This window comes from Ostrea edulis, chromosome 1 (assembly GCF_947568905.1).
Source record: "Ostrea edulis chromosome 1, xbOstEdul1.1, whole genome shotgun sequence".
NCBI classification, from domain to species: Eukaryota; Metazoa; Mollusca; class Bivalvia; order Ostreida; family Ostreidae; genus Ostrea; species Ostrea edulis.
The window spans coordinates 54034406-54056905 of NC_079164.1; the positions used below are offsets into that span (position 1 = coordinate 54034406).

Genomic DNA, 22500 nt, shown 5'->3' on the forward strand with positions numbered 1-22500 from the left:
TTCTGAATAGAAAAATGTACCTTCATGTTGGTATATTGTTTTTTAACTTCCGCAAGATTAGAAAAAATACATAAAGGGGAAAGGCTATGATAATTTTAACATTCAAAAGTATTGCCAGCCAGTGCTTCATAATCTGATGTAAATGTGACAATGTAAACAAAATAGTAAATTAACGATGTCTTACAAGTGACAATGAACTAAAATGTCTCGTTCACTTTTCAAGCATATAAGAAAAAGGTGTTTATTCCTCCCAACGTCCATATCATCTATTGCCTTGGATTTCAAATTTAACACATGCTTCATGGCCTATGAATGAGTAATATACCCATGTTACAAACATACATTTTACATTATCTTATGCATTTACACTGATATCTGTCATAATTTCCTGCTTACGTTGTAAATACACTAAATCGCATCCACGTTTTTCATATACAGTGCACCATGTAAACTAAATTTCAATAAACTGCATAAATTTCACTTTTAGTTTTTTCATTTAGTTCATTTTCAAATCTGTATACTTTATATTGAGTTTCCAAGATGAAGACCACCACATAGGAGAATAATATTCAGCCAAATAAGTTTTTCTTATGTTTGCATTTTTTTTTTATTTGAAGATAATATTACTCTCTATGAAAAGAACCACAAAGCATTTTGAATTAATTTCATTTGTTCTACTTTATTTTCTTCTTAAGTATTTTAAAGGGTAATATAAATTGTGTTTTATTTCCTTAAAGTAATTCTGTTTTTCTATCTATTTAACGTAGTTCCACACTCCTGTGACGTCATAGGATTTTGCAAAGTCAATGATTTAATGACAGGAACATAAATTTTGTTGGAGCCTTTTTCAATAGTTATTGTAAAAAATCTTGTTAGCCATAAAATATTTCAAAAGTCTTAGTTATATTTGAAAAGTCAATGATATGTTTCAAAATATTGAATCCAAGGACAATAACTCTGTTTTCATTAAATTATTTTATCAAGTTCATTATGCGATAGATTTCCTTTATTTTTGACAAACATTTTACCAAGGTGATAAGGAATCATTATCTGTGTCTTTTCATGAAATTACATAAAATTTTAATCCCGAGTGATTTTGAATAGCTCAACTGTATGGTGCCAGACTTCATTTTTTTTATGGGGGTATACATACTCTGGAAGCTATAGATTTGAAATTATTAAGGAAAGGTATGGATTTTTTTTCATAAATAACTATAACAGATGTACATCCACTAATATAAACAGAAAAAATGATATGTAAACCATGCAATAAGGAAAATGGGTCCACATTTGTTTGTTTTTTAACATTTTGGAGAATAACGCTAATTCAATAATTTTGCACATATCATTCTAAAACTTGATTAACATATTAAAAATGACATGTGTTTTAGTTATTGACATGTTTCCCGATAAATAAATGCAATTCAAAAAATATTTTGTTGTTTTCATTTTAAAATAACAACAAATAACTGTTTCCAATGAATTTCATAAAAATCTACATAGGGGTACATGACTTCAGTAGTGTCTGTAATGAAATTTAATATGGAAATCCTTAACTGTTTTGCCTTTTTTAATTACTCTGAATGTTAATTTATTGATTCCAAACAAAAAAATGCTACCTAAACCCCAAAATTCCAGGACTAAGGACCCACCTTAAGTATTTATTTCCTATCAATTCTGAATCATCTTTAAGACAAATGGAATGACTGATTTGATATGCAATAGCTTGTTCTGCATATGATCAGTTTTTAAAGTGAGGCAGGCTACTGACAAATAAGTTGATGTTACAGGGGTTTCAACAGTCTTGTTTAAAGTCAGCATTTTGCAAATTCTATAGCCGTTATAATGATCCAATTTACCAATACAACACGTCACTGGGTCAAATGCCTGATGTGTTTCATACCCATTGTTAGGGCATTCTTTTCACACTGATTTTAAATAGGAATTGCTCCCTTTATCTGATCAAGATATAGGGCTTATAGCTATGGAGCGCCAAATTAACATAAACTCAAATAATTGAAGATGTCTTCAATTATTTGAAGATATCATCAATTCATTTGATGAGCGCAACAATGTAATTAGAGATCTCTTAGAATAATTTATGATATCTTCAATTCTTAATTATTGCGCGCATTAATTGAATTGATGATAGCATTAATTCGTCAGCTGAATTGATGCACACTTTAATTGAATTAATGATCTCTTCAAATGAATTATAGATATCAACAATTGAATTTGATGAGAGCAATAATTGATTTAATGCACGCATTAATTCAATTATTGCTCTCTTCAAGTTTATTAATGATATCTTTAATTCATTTGAAGAGAGCAATACTTCTTTTAGAGAGAGCAACTATATAATTAAAGATATCTTCAATTCAACATATCCACAATTGAATTAATGATCTCTTTAATTGAATTGTTGCTCTCTTTAAAAGAATTGATGCTCGCATTAATTCCTTATACAGAAGCATTATAAATAATTAAAGATATCTTCAATTGAATTAAAGAGATCATCAAATTATTTATACCGAGCTCTAAATTAATTATTGCGAGCAATATTTCTACAAAATTGATGCTCTCATCAATTGAATTGAAGAGAGCAATAATTGAATTAATGCACGCATCAAATCTATTATTGCTCTCATTAATTCAATTGAAGAGAGCAATAATTGGATTGAAGCGCGCATTACTTCATTTGATGAGAGCAATAATTGATTTAATGCGCGAATTATTTCAATTAAAGAGAGCAGTAATTGAATTGGTGATATCTTCAAATAATTGAAGATATCTTCAATTATTTCAGTTTATGTTAATTTGGCGCTCCATACATAGCAGGTGTGATTGGTTGACAGGGGATGCTTACTCCAACCTAGGGACCTGTTCCCACTTCTGTTATGTCCAGGGGTCCGACCTTGTTTGCCTTACTCTTTATAGGAGTTTTGAGATTGATCATTTTTCGTTATCTTCACCTTATCATGTACAATAGTTTCCAAGGATGACCTTGTAACATTAGGTCTCTCTAACGGTGCCACATTTGATGACCTTGTAACATTAGGCCTCTCTAACAGTGCCACATTTGATGACCTTGTAACATTAGGCCCCCCCTAACAGTGCCACATTTGATGATCTTGTAACATTAGGCCTCTTTAACGGTGCCACATTTGATGACCTTGTAACATTAGGCCTCTCTAACGGTGCCACATTTGATGACCTTTTCACCTTGAGCCATCAAACTTTGATCAAATTATCAAAAACAATATATGAACTATGTATAAATATTGAGTGGCTGTCAACCTTGTGACTAGACCTTTCCAATGGTACATGTGGTATCATATTTCCCAAACACATTTTAAAATCCATTTTGAAAAATACCCTGATTTCGTTTATTTTTTTCTCTTTGGTCGTCCCTATTTCATTTCTTGTTGAGATGCTGAACAGATATTAATTACCAAATTTTGATAGCAATTGATCTAAGACAAATCATGATATGATATCCTATCACATTCTACATGTAGGTAGCTTACATTTGTACATACTAGTATATACATGAATTAGATTAGTCATTTTGTGGAATAGTTCACTTTGAAGTCTCAATATAATACTGAATTTGAAAAAATAAAAAGGTTCCACCTTGAAATGATATATATGTACAGTGTTTGACACAACTTTTTCACCATAGTAGTTCAAAGGACAAGCAGACTCTGAAATTGACTAGTCCTGCTAGGTCAGTAGCTTGTCCGGCTGACGGAGGAAGTTGGCCCAGTCGCAAAGCAACAAGGGGGTGGTGGGGGTCTGGAGGCCTACTGCAGAAAATTTTCAAAGTATAGAAGCAAAATTCTGCATTTCTGCTGCAAAATGACCTTTTAATAAACTCATATTAGCCTCTGATTTTACCAATTCATTTATCAAACCATATGACGTCTTGGTAGTAAATAGTATGCTTGAATTGCAGTGTTACGAGATTAGACATTAGTCCATTCCATTAGGTTTTTAATTTTTCAGTAGTCCACCAGACTACTTGTAACTGATATTCTGGGGAAAAATTTACTAGCCTCAGGCTACTGGACTAGCATTAGTGTTGAACACTGTATATATGTTAGAAGGGTTATACTATATGAAACGATGTCCAAAAATATTTAAAAGTTCAACTATATTTTAAGAAACAGCCAATATGTATGACATGCTGTACGTAGAAATATTCTGCAAATAAAACTGTAAATGGTGTTTGGCAGACACACAAGGCCACTTAAACATATCCAATTTATCAAATCAGAGGTCAACACAAGAGAGAAGGTTATTCAGCCATCAAAACTGCATGATACATGCTTGCCTTCTACGATAAATGTAGGCACTTTACCTTGCACTTGTTCACTAACACAAACATGACTGAAACATACACATCCTCCATAGCTAAGGTATCAACAAAGTCCATTTAACCAAGGTTACATGAGCGTAATGTGTATGTAATGAAACATCATATACAAGAACATGATAATTGTTTTAAAAAAAAAAAAAATTATGGTATTCCCTATGTTTTTTTTAATTTTCCTACATTAGTGACCATTTTCCTTATTTTCCCAAATAGTGCATAATTTATGTCATGGAAATCAGTTTTAAAGGACTCTAGCGTAGTCTTCTTTATCACTAGAAGATATAACTTTGTTTTGAAAATATCAAAAAGGATTTTGAATGGAGTTTCACGGTTTTCTTCAGTTTTTTATTCAAAAGTGACATTCTAGCATTAAGATATAGCTTTCCTATCCCCATTTCACTAATCTTTTTAATCTTTGTTACAGGATATGATGAAATATCTGAAAATGATATAACAAAGACTTGCAAAAAATGTGTAGATATTAATTAAAATGACGAATTTCATTCAATTTTCCATCTGTTTTAACCTCCATAGATCAGTACTTTTTTCTAAACTTGTCACATTTGTTAAAGGAAACATTAATTTATCCAAATATGATACAAATCAAAGAGTTTCAATTGAAACAGAATGGATTTTCAAATTTTCATTGATTTTCATATCAATAAAATGTGTTTAAGTCTCAAAATAGCAACTTTTCCTTCAATATTTTTTTGTTCTAAACTTGTCATGTGTTATAGGATACATTAATCAATTTAGATATGATATAATCAAAGTGTATTAACTGTAACATGAATTTTAATTGGATTTTCCAATTTTTGAAGATTTTTCACTAGTAAATGGTTTTTAAGCCTCAAAAAAGCTTTCCCTTCAATATTTTTTTCTAAACTTGTCATATGTGTTACAGGATACATTAATATATCCAAGTATGATATAAAGCAAAGAGTTCAAATTGAAACAGAGAATTGGATTTTCAACGATTTTTCATCAATAAATGGTGCTTTAGTCACAAAATAACAGCTTTCCCTTCAAAGTTTTCGGAACTTTTGATATGTGTTTAAGAATATATTATACATATGTACTATAAAAATGGCAAAAAAAAACTTTTAGTGCATTTCCAAGAAAATCTCTCTATTTCTACTGGACTAATATGAGATTACACTGAACCCTAGACCTGCAAAGTGTCACTAAATTAGTGCAGTGGGGTGAGTTACATCATTTTAACACATGTTTAGTGACAAATTTTGCAAATATTTTTTAAAAACTGTACCCAATAATAATTGTCTTCGATATCTTACAAATCTGAACTTGAACACTCACCCTACTGAGATTCTTTGATCCTGAGGGGCAAATGCACAGCATAGGGCATTCTGATGCTCAGCTATGTATTGTGGGTCACAGGGATCCTCCAAATTCCAAACACGAAGGTATCTGAAGAGAGATGAATACTGTTTTCAGTTCCAGAATAGTTATTAAATATCTATGTCTATCTAACTTCCTCATGTAATTTGACATAACCTGGCCAGAGATAGAGGGAGTTATACTTGAAAATAGCACTCACATGGAGTTTTCAGCTTGAACTCCTTGCTATGCCCAGTGACGTGAAACATTGTGATAATCACCTCCCCCATCATTGCTTTAGGGCTAGTTTAGCATGCATGCATAAGGTGATTTCCACTTGACTTACTATGACAGAGAGATATTACAAACATGCATACGTGTCTGTGAAAATGTGTAACTGTAAGCTTGATATTAAATAATCCAATCAGATGATGAATCATAGGCATTCCAATGGATCTCAATGTATGTTTAATCATTGTGTTAAAGATTAGGATTTTCTGTAAAATGATATGTCAATGCTATGCGTTAACACTTAATGAAAAGTATACCAGTGCAAAGCATCGCAGTTCATCCTCTCATGTATTTTCAAAAATGAAATTTATTTTCATATTTACATTCCCCTTTCATTTCTGTCAGAATTCCTAACCATTAGATTAGACGCACTATATTTATCAAAATTTATACGCAAATTGTTGACAACTGCAATGCATTCATGAGGAAATAGCTATCATTACAATTTGTAGAGATATTAAAGCAAAAAAATTGGATATGTGAATATTTGTGTTTTGCAGACACGAAAATGTGTTGATATGAGCAAAACAATATGGGAGTTTTTTTCCTCAGTGACAAATTCATTTTGATGTTCATGAAGCTGACTACAGCTATTGACTGGGTTTGAGGTAGCTGCAGAACTGTAGCTCTCTGAAAAAAATATTGTGACGGATAGCGAGCTACAGATCCACCCCCTATAAAAACCTTTGATTTATGGCGCACAAAAAGCTGTGCAGAGTTCAGGCCTGATATCGTTGTATTCTTGTGTTGCTGTCACATAAATTTAATATAAAAAAATTCTTAACATATTTTCCTACTAAACTTGTGTCCAAAAATACCATCAAATATTCGTTAAAGCCCCATACGACCCGAAAATTCACAGCTTCAAATGATTTGGTTTGTTGACGTAGCCATGTTAGGTAGCCAGTCAATTCGAATCCCGATTCATTTTCATACTTGAAAAATAACGTCTAGATGTGAACTAATATCCTCATAAATATTTTAGTTAATTATTTTAAATAATATATCATCCCAGTTCCATTAAATAATAATTATTCAAATAGGTAAACTCATGGCAACGCGGCTTTCATTAATCTTATTTTACCTTTAGAAAAACTATATTTTTTAATTTCTGTTAAACATTCGTGTTGATAACAAATGAAGAGCGAATACATGACTTATAACGAATTTTATGAATAGGTACCAATAGCAATAGGGTTCGAATTGACTGGCTACCTAACATGGCTACATCAACAAACAAAATCATTTAAAGCTGTGTTTTCGGGTCATATGGGGCTTTAATGAATATTCGAAGGTATGTTTGGACACAAGTATAGTAGGAAAATATGTTAAGAATTTTTTTATATTAAATTTATGTGACAGGAACACAAGAATACAACGATATCAGGCCTGAACCGTGCGCAGCTTTTTGTGCGCCATAAATCAAAGGATTTTATAGGGGTGGATCTGTAGCTCTATGTCCGTCACAATATTTTTTTCAGAGAGCTACAGTTCTGCAGCTAGGTTTGAGGACAACAGCTGTTTTGTTTGACCCGAGAACGGGTCTGTTGCCTGAAGCCGTAGGCTGAGGGCAACAGATCCCTTCGAGGGTCAAACAAAACAGCTGTTGTCCGAGGACACAGTCTATAACTGTTTTGTTATACACTTTCAATTTTTCGGATGTTTTACTAGATGCACATGGTTTGTTGACTTCGAACTTTTAACATGACAGAAGAATTGTATACATTTATCAATGCATCCACTAGTTTAAAAGAAAACCTACGTAATATCCTAATTAATAATCAATAATTACATTTTTTGTGTTTCAGTTCTGCGTTCCATTTAATAAATTCTGTATCTTCATCAGTCAAATCAGTGAACCTCGCCATTACGTAAACAAAGCAGTAGACCAAGAACCACGTGACTTATATAGCAAATAGAAATAAGGCAGACTATTGCCCGGTCAACAGTTCATAAACTGTTGACCGGTCAATAGACCACGAGTGTGAGAATTGCTTTAACAGTAAAAATGTTACTTCTAAATCGCAGTGTGCGAAATTAACCATGAACTGATAGACAATGTCTATAGAAAATCGAGTCGGTCTATAACAATCAAAATAGCTATAGACCGACTTGTCTATAGGAATTCTGAGTAAAAAACTGGTTCCCCACCACTTATTAAACATATATGAGAAGTGGGACCAGTTTATATGTAGTATGCTGATGTTTCTGTTCACCCCTTAGCTGTAATAAAATGTTCCACAATGTAATTACAAATCATTGGAATCAGATTATTCCATTTTCAACAGGGGGGTGGGGGGTGGGGGGGTTTGTTCAATTTGATATTTACTTCAATGTACACCATTTTCGTGCAAATTTGTAATGTCCTTTTTGAATGGTTTTAAAAATATGTGGAAGGAGTGCACGCACTTGAATCAAACAGAAAGCAGTCAGTACAACAAGTTCCAGCAAGGCTAAAGTCGCAGAAAATCAAGAGAAAATGAAACGTAGTAAATGTGACTTAGATGAAGAATCAGGCAGTGAAACTGAGTTGGAACAAAATGAAAAAGAAAATGAAATTCTAATTGAAAAGCTTGATGTGCATGAAATTGAAAAAGAATATAATTAAACTATGAACAAATTACTAAACCGAATTTGTGTCTATTATTTATTTTTAGATAACAATGAATATTGCATAATAAATTTCGGTCTATAGGAATTGTTGTGGTCCATAGGAAATAAAATGACTATGGATCGAAAGTCTATAGGACTTTAAAGCACACTGAAATCGTATTACTTTTATATAAGAAATCTTTTTAGGTGTATAACAATAGTTTATATTTTCTTTGCTGTAATCTCTGGAGTTGGCTGCACTTACTATTACAGATAGATGGAGTTAATAGCAATAGTCAGAACAGTCTGATGGCTAAACAGCTTGGTAGAGCATCTGATGTACTGGGTACAGATCCTGGCCTGGTCTGTTCCCCTTACACTTACATTTAGTGCAATGACCAAACTGCCTGCCAGGGGAGAGCCTGGTTGTCTTATTGTGGATGGAAACAGATTGAATTGCTGTTGACGAGATAGTTCAGTTTGTAGTTCACCTGACTGGAGATTTGAGGGGTTCTGGGCTGGAATTTTAGTCTGTTACATTTTCTCCCTTACCAATATGTATATAATGTTCTGGAAGTAGCAAGAGCAATACCTTTATTACAGGGTACAGACAAGTGTGTCACAAGGAGGAAACAGCTGCTTAAAAGTAATACAAGAAACCAAAGTGTGTAATTTACCCATCATCTGCCACTGAACACAACTGGAGTCCGTTTCTGCTGAAGGAGACACCCCGTACATAATGTTCATTTGCTCCACCAGCAAATATTGGTCGGGGAGGGGGGTAGAGGTGCCTGAATAACACAAAACATTTCTGATTGCAAACAAAATAAAATACTACTGTATCCATTAAACTTGCTAACATTATTATTCAAATTTTTCCTAGTTTAATAATGCTTTGTGTCATTAATTCATATTAGTAAAGCAATAAAAAAATGCTGCTCTAAATTATTTTTGCCCAAAGAAGATACTTCCCTTACCCTAATTCTAACAACACATCTCCTGTGTAGGGATCCCAGACAATCACTCGTGTATCATAACAGGCAGTGGCAAACATCGCACTGTCAGGAGAGAAGTCACATGCCAGGATGTCATGGTAATGACCTTTCAACACCCGGGGCCTGTATGTGTTATCCATGTTCCAAATCACTGCCTAAAATTCGATTCAAAAGCAGAAATGGCCAGATTGCTTTAAATTATGTTACCTATCATAAAAACAGCAGTACAAAACATACTGGTAAAATGACACATTAAATGCAGAATTTAAAAAAACAAAACAAAAAACAGCAGCACTTTTAAAATGTCACATGTATATCTTCAATGTTTTTATAACAACTACATGTATAATGTACAAGGTCTGAAAAATGTCAAGTAAAAGCTGTGAGAGGAGTTGGTTACACAAAGTAGGTACACATCGCTCACCTGAGTCACCTTGGCCCATATTTAAAGATTTTCCCTAAATATTTGCATGTAAAAATTTGACCCCTATTGTACATGCCCCCAACTTATCCCCGGGGGCCATGATTTTTACAAAACTGAATCTGCACTATGTCAGAAAGCTTTCATGTAAATGTAAACTTTCCTGGCCCATTGGTTCTTAAGAAGAAGATTTTTAAAGATTTTCCCTATATATTTGTATGTAAAACTTTGATCCCCTATTGTGGCCCCATCCTACCTCCAGGGATCATGATTTTAATAAACTTGAATCTGCACTATGTCAGGAAGCTTTCATGTAAATTTCTACTTTCCTAGCCCAGTGGTTCTTGAGAAGAAGATTATTAAAGATTTTCCCTAAAAATTTGTATGTAAAATTTGATCCCCTATTGTGGCCCCATCCTACCCCCGGAAGTCATGATTTGAACAAACTTGAATCTGCACTATGTCAGGAAGCTTTCATGTAAATTTAAGCTCTTCTGGCTCAGTGGTTCTTGAGATAAAGATTTTTAAATGACCCCACCCTATTTTTACATTTTTGTGATTATCTTCCCTTTGAAGAGGATGTGGCCCTTCCTTTTAACAAGCGTGAAAGCCCTTCACCCAAGGATGCTTTTGACCAAGTTTGGTTGAATTTGGCCCAGTGGTTCTGAAGAAGAAGTCGAAAATGTAAAAAGTTTACAGACAAGACGGACAGACATATAGACGACAGACAACAGGCAATCAAAAAAGCTCAGGTGAGCTGAAAATGGCGAAGTTCAACTACATGTAAATTTTCGAAGAATGTCCGATCACTTCCAAAAAGACACATGCACATTTTCAAAGCTTCCATAATAGCTGTACAAGGTCTGAAGGATGTCAAATAAATGCTGTAAGGGGAGTTTATTACAAGAGGCCCAGGGGCCTTATAGGTCACCTGAGTATCATGTAACAACCTTCCAATGTTTGAATTAGGTTTGTGTTTAAATATAAGAATTTTACTTTTGGATGGAAGAAACATTGAATAGCTATGAGGTCAGCCCCGCCTTTGCACCAGAACCCCTGGCCCAGGGGCCATAAATTTCAGTTTTGAAAGAAGCATCCTTGATCATCATTATCATACTATTAGTTTGTCTACTTAATACCCAGCAGCAGAGGAGAAGATTTTCAAAGAAATAAAATGCATTTTCACTATATGATCAATAGGGCCCCACCCTAATACCAGAACCCCTGACCCAGGGGCCATGAATTTCACAATTTTGAAAGAGGCATCCTTGCTCATCATAACCATGCTATTGGTTTGTCTACTTAATACCCAAGGACAGAGAAGAAGATTTTCAAAGAATTTCTACATTTTCACTATATGACCAATAGAGCCCCACCCTAACACAAGAACCCCTACCCCAGGGGCCATGAATTTTACAATTTTGGTAGAGGGCTCAACGCTCATTATAATTATGCCCACAGTTTGGCTTCTTGATGTCCAGGAGTAAAGAAGAAGATTTTTTAAAATTACACTCATTTTGATGGTTTTTGCCCCACCCCTCAGGCCCCAGGGGGGCAGGGACCACGAATTTCACAATTTTTGTTCCCCTCCACCCACAGATGCTATATGCCAAAATTGGTTGAAATTGGTTCAGGGGTTTCAGAGAAGAAGCTGAAAATGTTCAAATGTTAACGCACGACGACGGACAAAAACAGATAGCAATAGGTCACCTGAATGATTCAGGTGACCTAAAAATAGGTACCATCTATTCAAGACATCAAAGGCCTGAAGGGCCTGAGAGTCAACTCGCACTTCATTGTCAACTGGAATAGGTAATCTTCAAGGGGAAAGATAGTAATCAAGGATGAAGAACATTGTGTGTGTGTGCAGGCTTCTTTAGCAGGATTTATACTTTGATGCATCATACTTTTATAAAGTGTTGTAAGAAAAAATGTGTTGTTCAAAAAAGCAAATCAAATTTTTGAAGATCTTTGTGCACGGGATTTATTTGCTGTTGGTGTAAGAATAAGCAGAAAAGTTTGTGAGCCGCTGAAAATCTGCTTTTAAAAGACACTGTTACAGTAAGGAGCATCTCGCTTTGCAAGCCGACTCAAAAATGACAGGGTTAAACTACAATTTTTTTTTTTAAAAAGTGTTATCACTTTTAAAAAGACACATGCACATCTTGAATGTGTCCATAACAACTGTACAAAGTTTGAAGAACATCAAGTTGGAGGTGTGAGAGGAGTTGATTACACAAAATGGGTACCCTATTACTAGGACACTCGCCGGCCTGCCATTCACCATACTATAAGCCCGATGTATTTTGTGCCACCCAGCCAAAAATTGTGACACAAGACATCATGATATGAGACTTCATTTAAGAATAAGGATTTCTTGTTCATGATACAAGTAACTTCTTTAGAAATACTCACTTCCATAGAACATAAAGACAAAACTATCGAACCTGGGTCCACATTATGAAGTGAACTTGAACATTTCCAAGATATAAGCTTGGTTCACTAGTTAAAGCACTGAATCACCATATAAGTGGTGAGAGTGTGTGAGTTTGTCAACATAAATGACAGGACTATGATGTTACCTACCACTTTGTTACTCCCCACACAGGCTAGGTATTTACCATTGTGGGACCATCTACAGCAGTTATTCCACTTGGCTCCTGTTCTCAGCGTCTGATACATGTTTCCATCATCAGTCAAATCCCACAATTTGACGGTGCCATCTCTGGCAGCAGAAGCCATGATAAGACTGCCGTCTGGAGCAAAGCTGATTTCTCGCACAACATCCTTGTGGTCCAACAGCTCCAACAGAAGGTTACCTGTGTGTATTAAATTCCAATATTACGTTGCCATACATAATTAGAATTATTCTAAGATCACCATGATCACTCTGAACCAGAGACTCACAAATTTTTTTATAATCGCCAACACATTATCTAATTTTGTCAACTGCTGCACACAATGTGTGGAAAGTTGTAGTCACTCTTCTAGTTCACCTCTTTTGAAGTAAACATTACAAGGAAACAATGAATTGTTGAACAAACTATAGGACATGATGGCTGTTGTGACATTTTCGAATTCAGTCGGTCACTAGTTCAGATCAATCATGGTGATTCTGTAATGATTCAAATCATTTTATATAATGATTCAACATGTGGATAAATTAACAATAAGTTTTCCAATACTCTTCATCCCTTAACAATGGTCAATAACTTCATTAAGAAATTATTTCTTACAGCATGCTTTTATTTCAAAATTAAAATATCCATTGTTACATGGCAGATGCAACACATCATTTATATTCATCATCGACTACTGCTGTTTGTAGAATTGGGAGAATTAAATGACTGGATACTAAAATCCCTATCAGTGAGGTTACTTATTCACACAGATGGATGTAAATAAGTGCTCGCCCACTTGTCAATATGGGGCATGATTTTTACAAACTTGAATCTGCACTTATGTCACGAAGCTTTCATGTAAATGTAAACTTTTCTGGCCCAGCGGTTCTTGAGAAATTTTCCCTATATATTTGTATGCAAAACTTTGATCCCCTATTGTGACCCCACCGTACCCCTGGGGGCCGTGATCTGAACAAACCTACATTGATTTATTTCTGAAAGTAAATATATACAAGTGAAATAAATACATTTTTGTCTGATTTTCAGAAATGATGATTTTATTTCAGTCTTCACTTTTGTGTACCTGTATTCGCTTTGCTAAGGTATTAAAAAATCATTGTTGTACGTTGCTTAGCAATTTTCACAGAATTGTATTATGATGATCCATTAATAGATAAATTTGTGAATGTCCATTGAGGGTCTTTAAAAAGATATACATATTTTTATCACTATTTTCAAACATTTCCGTTTGCTGACATCACTATGACGTAACGTTAGATATTGTAGGTCTGATACTGATCATAAGTTCCCCTCTGGTTATCTTTTTTCCACTGATGATAAAACATGCATTATATTTCTACTTTAAATGTAAACTCAATGTACTTTAATTTTCCCTACCCCATATTTGCTTTTATATGCTGAGATGACATTTACTTGGATCTAGCGTTACAACTCTTTAAAGCCCCACTTGCCGAAGTGTAAACAAGTTGTATTGTATTAGGGACATGATAGGTTTTTAAAAACAAGAGGCCCATGGGCCACATCGCTCACCTGAGTCACCTTGGCCCATATCTGAAGACTTTCCATATATATTTGCATGTAAAACCTTAGTCCCTATTATGGCCCAAACTACCCTTTGCAAACTTGAATCTACACTATGTCAGAAAGCTTTCATGTAAATGTCAACTTCTTTGGCCCAATGGTTCTTGAGAAGAAGATTTTTAAAGCTTTTTCCTATATTTGTATGTAAAACTTTGACCCCCCACTTGTGGCCACATCCTACCCCCCGGGGGCCATGATTTGAACAAACTTGAATCTGCACTATGTCAGAAAGTTTTCTTGTAAATATCAGCTTTTCTGACTCAGTGGTTATTGAGAAAAAGATTTTAACTATATATTTGTATGTAAAACTTTGATCCCCCCTTGTGGCCCCATCCTACCCCCGGGGGCCATGATTTGAACAAACTTGAATCTGTACTATGTCAGAAAGTTTTAATGTAAAAATCAGCTTTTCTGGCTCAGTAGTTCTTGAGAAGAAGATTTTTCCTATATATTTGTATGTAAAACTTTGATCCCCTATTGTGGCCCCATCCAACCCCCGGGGCCCATGATTTGAACAAACTTGAATCTGCATTATGTCAGGAAGCTTTCATGTAAATCTCAGCTTTTCTGGCTTAGTGGTTCTTGAGAAGATTTTTAAAGTTTTTCCCTATATATTTGTATGTAAAACTTTGATCCCCCCTTGTGGCCCCATCCTACCACCGGGGGCCATGATTTGAACAAACTTGAATCTGCAATATGTCAGGAAGCTTTCAGGTAAATTTCAGCTCTTCTGGCCCAGTGGTTCTTGAGAAGAAGATTTTTAAATGACCCCACCCTATTTTTGCATTTTTGTGATTATCTCCCCTTTGAAAGGGACATGGCCCTTCATTTGAACAAACTTGAAAGCCCTTCACCCAAGGATGCTTTTGGCCATGTTTGGTTGAAATTGGCCCAGTGGTTCTGGAGAAGAAGTCGAAAATGTGAAAAGTTTAACAGACAGACGGACAGACAGACAGACAGACGGATGACGGACAAAAAGCGATCAGAAAAGCTCACTTGAACCTTCGGTTCAGGTGAGCTAAAAACATAGTGTAGAAAATTCCCCAAAGGGGGGAGATATCACATATCTAGCTTATGGCATAACTGTTGTTATTACTGAAATACCGTATATCAGGTTTTTTCCGCGAATCAGAACCTAAAATAGTATATTAAATTTACGCGAATAAAATTTTCACTATTTCAAAGTCATAACGAAAATATAGGGGAGCCAGCATTTGTACGTATAACTCTTAATTTTTTATGCAAAAATTCAGTCAATGAAATGATTTACACGATTTCTGGGTTAATGTCGCAATTATAATCAAATCTCAATATGGATATTACTGCTTCTCTGAATCATTTCTGACGATTTCGGATTTTGTTCACATGTTATCATAGAGCTTTGGTTTGTCCGCCATTTCGCTCCAAGTGGCTTCATTCGGGAGAGATAGATCGACCTTCACCTCGTCAATTTCGGAAGACGCACTCAGCTGATCACACACCTATGCTGCGTACCAGTTTTCAAAAACAATTTTGCACTCTTTTTTTTACACTCAAGTAAATTGTAAATATGTACAATTTGGCAGTATAGTAACATAAATCACTGTTTGTTAGCTGTAATGGTACTAATGCAAAATATTCAACAATAATTATTTTCAGTTTAAAACGGCCATACACCATGTACCGTTACATGTATGAGTAGCTCAGGTATAATTATACATAGATGGAAGCATAGAACGAGGTTCATATAATTAGCTTGTCCTGTATTAAATAAACACCGAGGCTTACATACCTGTCGGATATAGGGGGAAACAAAGTACACTGAACACCGAACTTTCACTGTACTATTACACGTATGCTATATAACTCTATTATAAAAACAGAACTTTGTATCAAATTTATGCGGATTTATTTTCCGCGATTCGGAAATTGTCGCGAACAAAGTGGAAATTAGATACACGCGGAAAAACCTGATATATGGTATATAACATAGTGCAATTTAGGGTGACAAAATGACAGCTAAGGTATATGTTCTCGGTGACCTTGACCTTTCCAAAATGACCTTGGTCCAAGAGTCCCTGTCCAAAGGAACATCTGGGATCAATTATGACCAATTTCTAATTGAAGGTTTAAGAGATATGAGCTCTGGAGGACAGACTGATGGCAAGACGGACACCACGACGACTATATGCTTGCTCCCCTGAAAATTTTTTGGGTACCATAAATTGATGTTTTTAATTATCTGTAACATCAAGTGCATATGCTATGTGGTTTACACATGCTTAAACACCCCCAAATAAAACCCCCAAAAACTCGAGATTATTCTTGGGAAAAGGAAACAGTCAGATGTAAGCAAAAGGCATACTGTTTACTGAAACATTCTGAATAATTGACTATTTGCCAACTAATGCAATCAACTACTCGAACAATGAAAATATTGATTTTAACTTATCACCCACCATTCAAAAGTTATGAGCAAGGTTAATGTTTCAGTTAAAGTTTTGAAATTTGGGTCAAACTCCAAAATCAAGGTCATAAGGTCACACATTATGGCATCAAAAGAAATTTCTTGCCATAAGAAATCTAAATACAAACAAGAAATGTTTCAGACACATGTATGCCCCCCCCCCCCCCCCCCCCCATGGGGCAAAACTGAAAAGGCTGGGTTATACACATGCATCATGTAATTGATAGTAGTGCCAAAACAATTCAAGATATTGAGCAGACAATATCATCCTATGCCCAGAGTGGATTGACCCTTGACCATGTGACTTCAAAATCAATAGAGATCTGTAGGGTTTCTTCACGGATCATTGGAGGTGGATGGAGCTCATCTATGGTCATTGTTATTTACCTGACCAAGATATCACGGTGTTGTGTATACTTTTGATATACACAGGACGTGTCTATGACAACTCATCAAAAAAATTCAGATACGACAACTAATCGATACAACAACTCGTATATTAGACAAATCACAGAATGGACATCTCATACATACAACAATTTATTGACACTCATCGAAACTAGTCAGAAAAAATACAGGAATGATAGTTCTGTTTATGATTTTTATTAACTGTTTCAATAAGAAATAGTACGTGCCAAGCCCTCAATGTATTCTAGATTGTTTCCATTTTCTACCCTTGAAGAAAGTGAAGACACTACAGTGTAATTTTTTTGTTTCTTGTAATTTCTTTCTTGCGGGGAAGATCGATCTCTTCACCACACACGAGGGAACTTACAACCATATCCGTTTTGGACTGTTCTAAATCTACTTTAAGAGAGGAAATAAATTTGTAAATGTGTGATACACCGACCACACACGAGAAGGTCTATGCCATCCTTCTAAAAAATGTTGTGAGGGGGTCATTGGCTAAAACACGTTGATATACCATAGGTTCCAGAGGTTAATGGAGTAACGGGGTTGTTAGTTAGTGATATTTAAAACTACTTTTGTAATAACCGATGAAGGGTGTCTTGGGTGACAGTGATGAAATTCAACAAAACAATGAAAAGTCTACAAGTACTTTTTTCCTTTCTTTCTCTATTTCATTATCATTCAATACAAGCGATGTTGAGTTGTCGTCATACATGAGTTTTCTATGAATTGTCGCGTCGGTGAGTTTTACTTTCGATTAGTTGACTTTCCGTGAATTGGACCCTTAGGTAAGTTGTCGTTCAATGAGTTGTCCGGTACCGACACAGGACATGTCTCAGTGCCATCTGCAGAGTTTCTGTGGTCATAGTGTTTGTATAATGGTTGTTTCCCTAAAGGTAGCTGAAACACAGTCTACACCCCCTTTCTCTCTCTCTCTCTCTGTCATTCTCTCAACGAATAATTTCTTTTATAAATATAGAACTATGATAAATCAATAATATGAATTGTTTCATTAACTTACAAGTTTCAGAAATGAATGTGCAAATCATTGTCTGATTTCTGATTGTGAAATTTATAATACATGTATATAGAGGAGGAAAAACACAATTATATTAAAATTGCATTGTTCCAGGGACTTTTTGAAAGAAAAAAATAGAATTAGGAGAAAATAGCACCTGTAGACAGGTCAATGCTATCAAAACTCTTGCACACTGGGCTTCCTCAAGATCTAAAGAAAGCCAGTAAGTATTGGCTGTTATTGTTATAAAAACACCTCTCTGGGATAGCTTCAGACCACAGCCTTTGCAGATGTCACTCCATCTGAGATCTATTGTTAAATGTTTGATTGACAGACGACTTACCATTGATCACCATACAGGTAAAATTTGGGGGTGTTAACTTAAAATTGGGTCTTTAAGATGTACCAGTGTACCAAGTTTGATGTCTGTCCAGCAAAGGGTTCTTCAAATATCAAGCAGACAAGACCTAGTCTACAGATGTACAGGTGCAAAACAACATGCCTCCTCTATTTCAACAAAACAATGAATGAAAAGGTGAAGATAATGAATAGTGATCTACTTCATACCTCCTATAAGGAATACAAAATAGAGAGTTGGGCAAACATTTGCAAATATGAAAGCCCTACCTTAAATAGTTCACAAGATATTGCCTAGGTTAGATTTTTCTTAAAGGTATGTCAAAGGTCAAGGTCACAAAGCCAACAACTTTGATATCAAAAGAAAGGTCTCATCACAAAGAATGCACATATGGAATATGAGAGCTCTATCACTCACCATTCAAAAGTTAAGAGCAAGGTTTAAGTTTAAGACAGGACAAAAACAATACCCCCCCCCCTCCTGGACTTTAGTCACGGTGGCATACATGTTTTTTTAATCCATACATTTAAGAATGTTTGCATTTTGATATGATTTAGTGTGGTCCTGCAAGTCTTGAAAAAAATTTGTTTTAATCAATTTCCTGCATATTTCCATATAAAACTTTGCTCTCATACTATGGGCTTCACCTTACTTCTGAGGCCCCTGAATTGAACACAATTGAATTTGAATCTGAAGATACTTGCATATTAATATGGCTAATCATGGCCCTGCTGTTCTTGATATGAAGATTTTTAAAGATGTTTCCCATTTCCTATATAAAACTTGATCCCCATCGGCAAATACCTAGGGACGCTTGCATACTAATATGAGTATTCATGGTCCTGCTGTTATTAAGAAGATTTTTAAAGAATTTTTCCTATACATTCCATGTAAAACTTTGATCCCCTATTGAGCTCCGAACCTACCCCATGGGGGCCATGATTTGAACAAAGTTGAATCAACTATGTTGGTAAGCTTTCTCATCAATTTCAACTTCTCTGGCCCAGTGGTTCTTGTGAAAAAGTTTTTTAAACAACCACACCCTATCTTTTCCTTTTCTTGATTATCTCCCCTTTGGAGGCAGCATAACTCTTCATTTGATTAAATCCCTTTTACCCAACGATGATTTGTGGCAAGTTTGATTGAAATTATCTCACTGTTTAATGGGAAGCAGGTTTTTAGCAGATATCACAAAATTTTACTACTTCTAAATTATCTCCACTTCAAAAAGGGTGTGGCACTTCATTTGAACTTGAATCCTCTTTACCCAAGAATGCTTTGTGGCAAGTTTGGCTGAAATCTGGAGAAGTCGAAAATGCTTAAAGTTGAAAGACTGACACCAGACAAAAAGCTAAAAATTTAGATTTCCACATATATCAAATTACAGCTTACTCCACTTATACTGAAGTCGCTTATTTTGAAATATCGCTTATTTTGAAGTAAAACAAAATCCCCAGTTTCAGTCTCTTATTTTCTTTGCATTAAAATATCAGTTAAATTGTAATCCTTTATATTGAAATATCCCTTATTTTGAAATCAATTATTGGTCCACTGAGTAGATAATGTATTGTTTTTATAATGGCTATATTGAAGTCACCTGGGATTGTAGTTGTCCAGGTTGGTGGCTTCATTATTACACAAGTAGGTGTCAGTTGATTGTCTTCCCATGGATTACTTTTAATTGTTTTTATAGGAATAAAATAACAGTGGGGTATAATCACTCCTTAATGGCTTGATGACAGGATCATTTGTCAAATTTGACCTCCCCACAAAAAAGGAAAACTTTATCATTGGACACCAAATACAAATTAATAACTAAGAGATATAAGAATTTGAAGTCAAAATCTGAAGTGACAATTTTGCTAAAGTTATTTTTTGCTTAACACCTTACCAATTTCGCTTATTTTGAACTTCGGTTATATTGAAAGAAAAAGATTGGTCCCCTGAATTTCAATATACCTGGAGTAAGCTGTATTGCACAATTTTTGGTTAAAAAAAGGTTTGGGAACCTGGAAATCTATATGTGAATTTGCTAAAATCAATGACTGGTCTGCATATTAAAGCTGACCTGTGCTACAGTCCCAAAGCTTAATTCTCCCTGTCTGTAGACCTGTAGCCAAGATGGTACTTTTGTTGATCTTGACTCTCTTCCATGAATGATTGTTGTCCTTTTGTTGGGAATGACTTGACCCAAAAGCTACAGACCAGACATAATCCTTGCAGTCAATAAGATATATAGGTCGTTGTTCCTTCCTGTGGTCTGATTCAGGTTCCTCGTCTTGGTCGTCTAGCAGTACTCTGATGCCATCCACATCACTTGTGGAGCATCCAGAGTATTGACGGGCCTTTTTGGATCTACAAATGTATATAACAAAACAATGATATGTTACTTTTTAATCCATCTTTAAAGACTGACGGTGAAAATGGAATGCCAGCAGTCCAGCAATGTAAACAATTAGAGCAATACAAAAATTCAATCAACATTTGTAATTTCCATATGAATGAAAACTACTCCAGACATCTACATTTTAGTGTTTGATGAAAAACGAAATCTCTTGTTTTCCTACATTCATTTTCATATCTATAGATAGATTCTTGGCATACCAGAAGCATAGTCAGCGGTACAGTTGGTACTGCTGTGGTCGTATCAAAACTAAGAACAATACAAAATGTTTCACAAGAAGAAAATTATACTTAAATCTTCATTTATGCATATCTATGTATTTCTTCAAAATATGTGTATACTATATCAAATTCAATACCAGTTGATGTCTCCAATTATACATAATCTAGGCTACTTTATGGATGTCATAAAGTGCCTGTGATTATGACAATACACAATTGCAATATTGCAATTCACTATGAGTCTTTGCCCTAACTAGCACCAGAACCCTAATCTGGATAATCCCTATATTTAGGTATATTCCCCACAAACATCTGGATGCTTTCTATATGAAAAACTTTTCATTCTTACATGATACTAAACTAGTAGATATAACTAATAGGGTTGTTATTGAAAGAAAATGTGTTTGTGATAGTGCCTAATAAAGTGTAATTATTTTATTCTAAACTAGGTAACATTCACATTCATGATAGTTGTGATCTGAACTTTTAGCCACGATCGGGACAACTTGAATCTACTTGATACCAGGAAGCTTTGAGGTAAATCTCTACTCTTATGGTCCAGTGGTTCTTGAGTAGAGGACTTTTAAAGATTTTCCCTATGTAAAAATCTGATCCCCTATTGTGGCCCCAACCTACCCCCAGCGATCATGATTTTAACAAACTTGAATCTCCACTATGTCAAGAAAGTTTCATGTAAATTTCAGCTTTTCTGGCCCAGTGGTTTTTGAGAAGAAGATTTTTAAATAACCCCACCTTATTTTTGTGATTATCTCCCCTTTGAGGGGGGGGGGGCATGGTCCTTCATTTGAATCAACTTGAATCCCCTTTACTCAAGTTTGGCCCAGTGGTTCTGGAGAAGTTGAAAAGGTAAAAAGTTTACAGATGGACAGACAGACAGATGACAATGGGTGATCAGAAAAGTTCACTTGAGCTTTCAGCTCAGACGAGTTAAAAAGGTTGAAAGAAATTAAGCATATTCTGAACTTGCTGGAAAAAATATGATGGAATTATGTGCCCTTGCAATTAAATTAGGAGTTAGGGAAAATTCATTTTCCGAATCTGTTAAACATTGGAGGAAATTATTACAAATGACTACATACAAGGGCTGTCCAAAACTTTTGTGAACAAATGCTATTTTTTTCTAAGAAATAACGAACAAATGCTATTTTTTTCTAAGAAATAACGACTGTGGAAATTGTGTGAATTAAATTTTTGATATAGACCATGATAATGTAAATATATATACAAAGATCAAAGCACAATACTTAAGGTAGCTCACTACACTGATGCTGACACTACATCACAAGATGGAGATTTAAATGTTTTGTGAAATAATTTGTATCGATCGATTTGTTTGTCTATCATCATAGCTCAGTGGTTAAAGCATTGGGCTGGTGAACCGCAGAT

The 22500-nt window shown here is 34.9% G+C and overlaps 1 protein-coding gene across 9 annotated transcripts in view; it reads right to left on the reverse strand.

The window, feature by feature from the left end:
* The window catches only part of LOC125649886 (WD repeat and SOCS box-containing protein 1-like), a 50776-nt gene that overhangs the window by 7806 nt on the left and 20470 nt on the right, over positions 1–22500 (reverse strand). For 4 of the 9 annotated variants that reach the window (XR_007360837.2, XM_048877772.2, XM_048877728.2 and 1 more), the window contains exons 4-8: positions 20537–20823; positions 12599–12831; positions 9574–9746; positions 9274–9387; positions 5693–5803 (exon numbers count right to left, since the gene is read on the reverse strand). Coding sequence is in view for 6 of the 9 variants with exons in the window: in XM_048877772.2 (XP_048733729.2) it covers positions 5693–5803; positions 9274–9387; positions 9574–9746; positions 12599–12831; positions 20537–20823 (918 nt within the window). In the remaining 3 variants the exon portion in view is untranslated. Of the gene's footprint in view, positions 1–4360; positions 4390–5692; positions 5804–8980; positions 9167–9273; positions 9388–9573; positions 9747–12598; positions 12832–20536; positions 20824–22500 lie in introns of those variants that run through there. The other 5 variants (XM_048877763.2, XM_048877741.2, XM_048877756.2 and 2 more) reach the window with 2 other exon arrangements.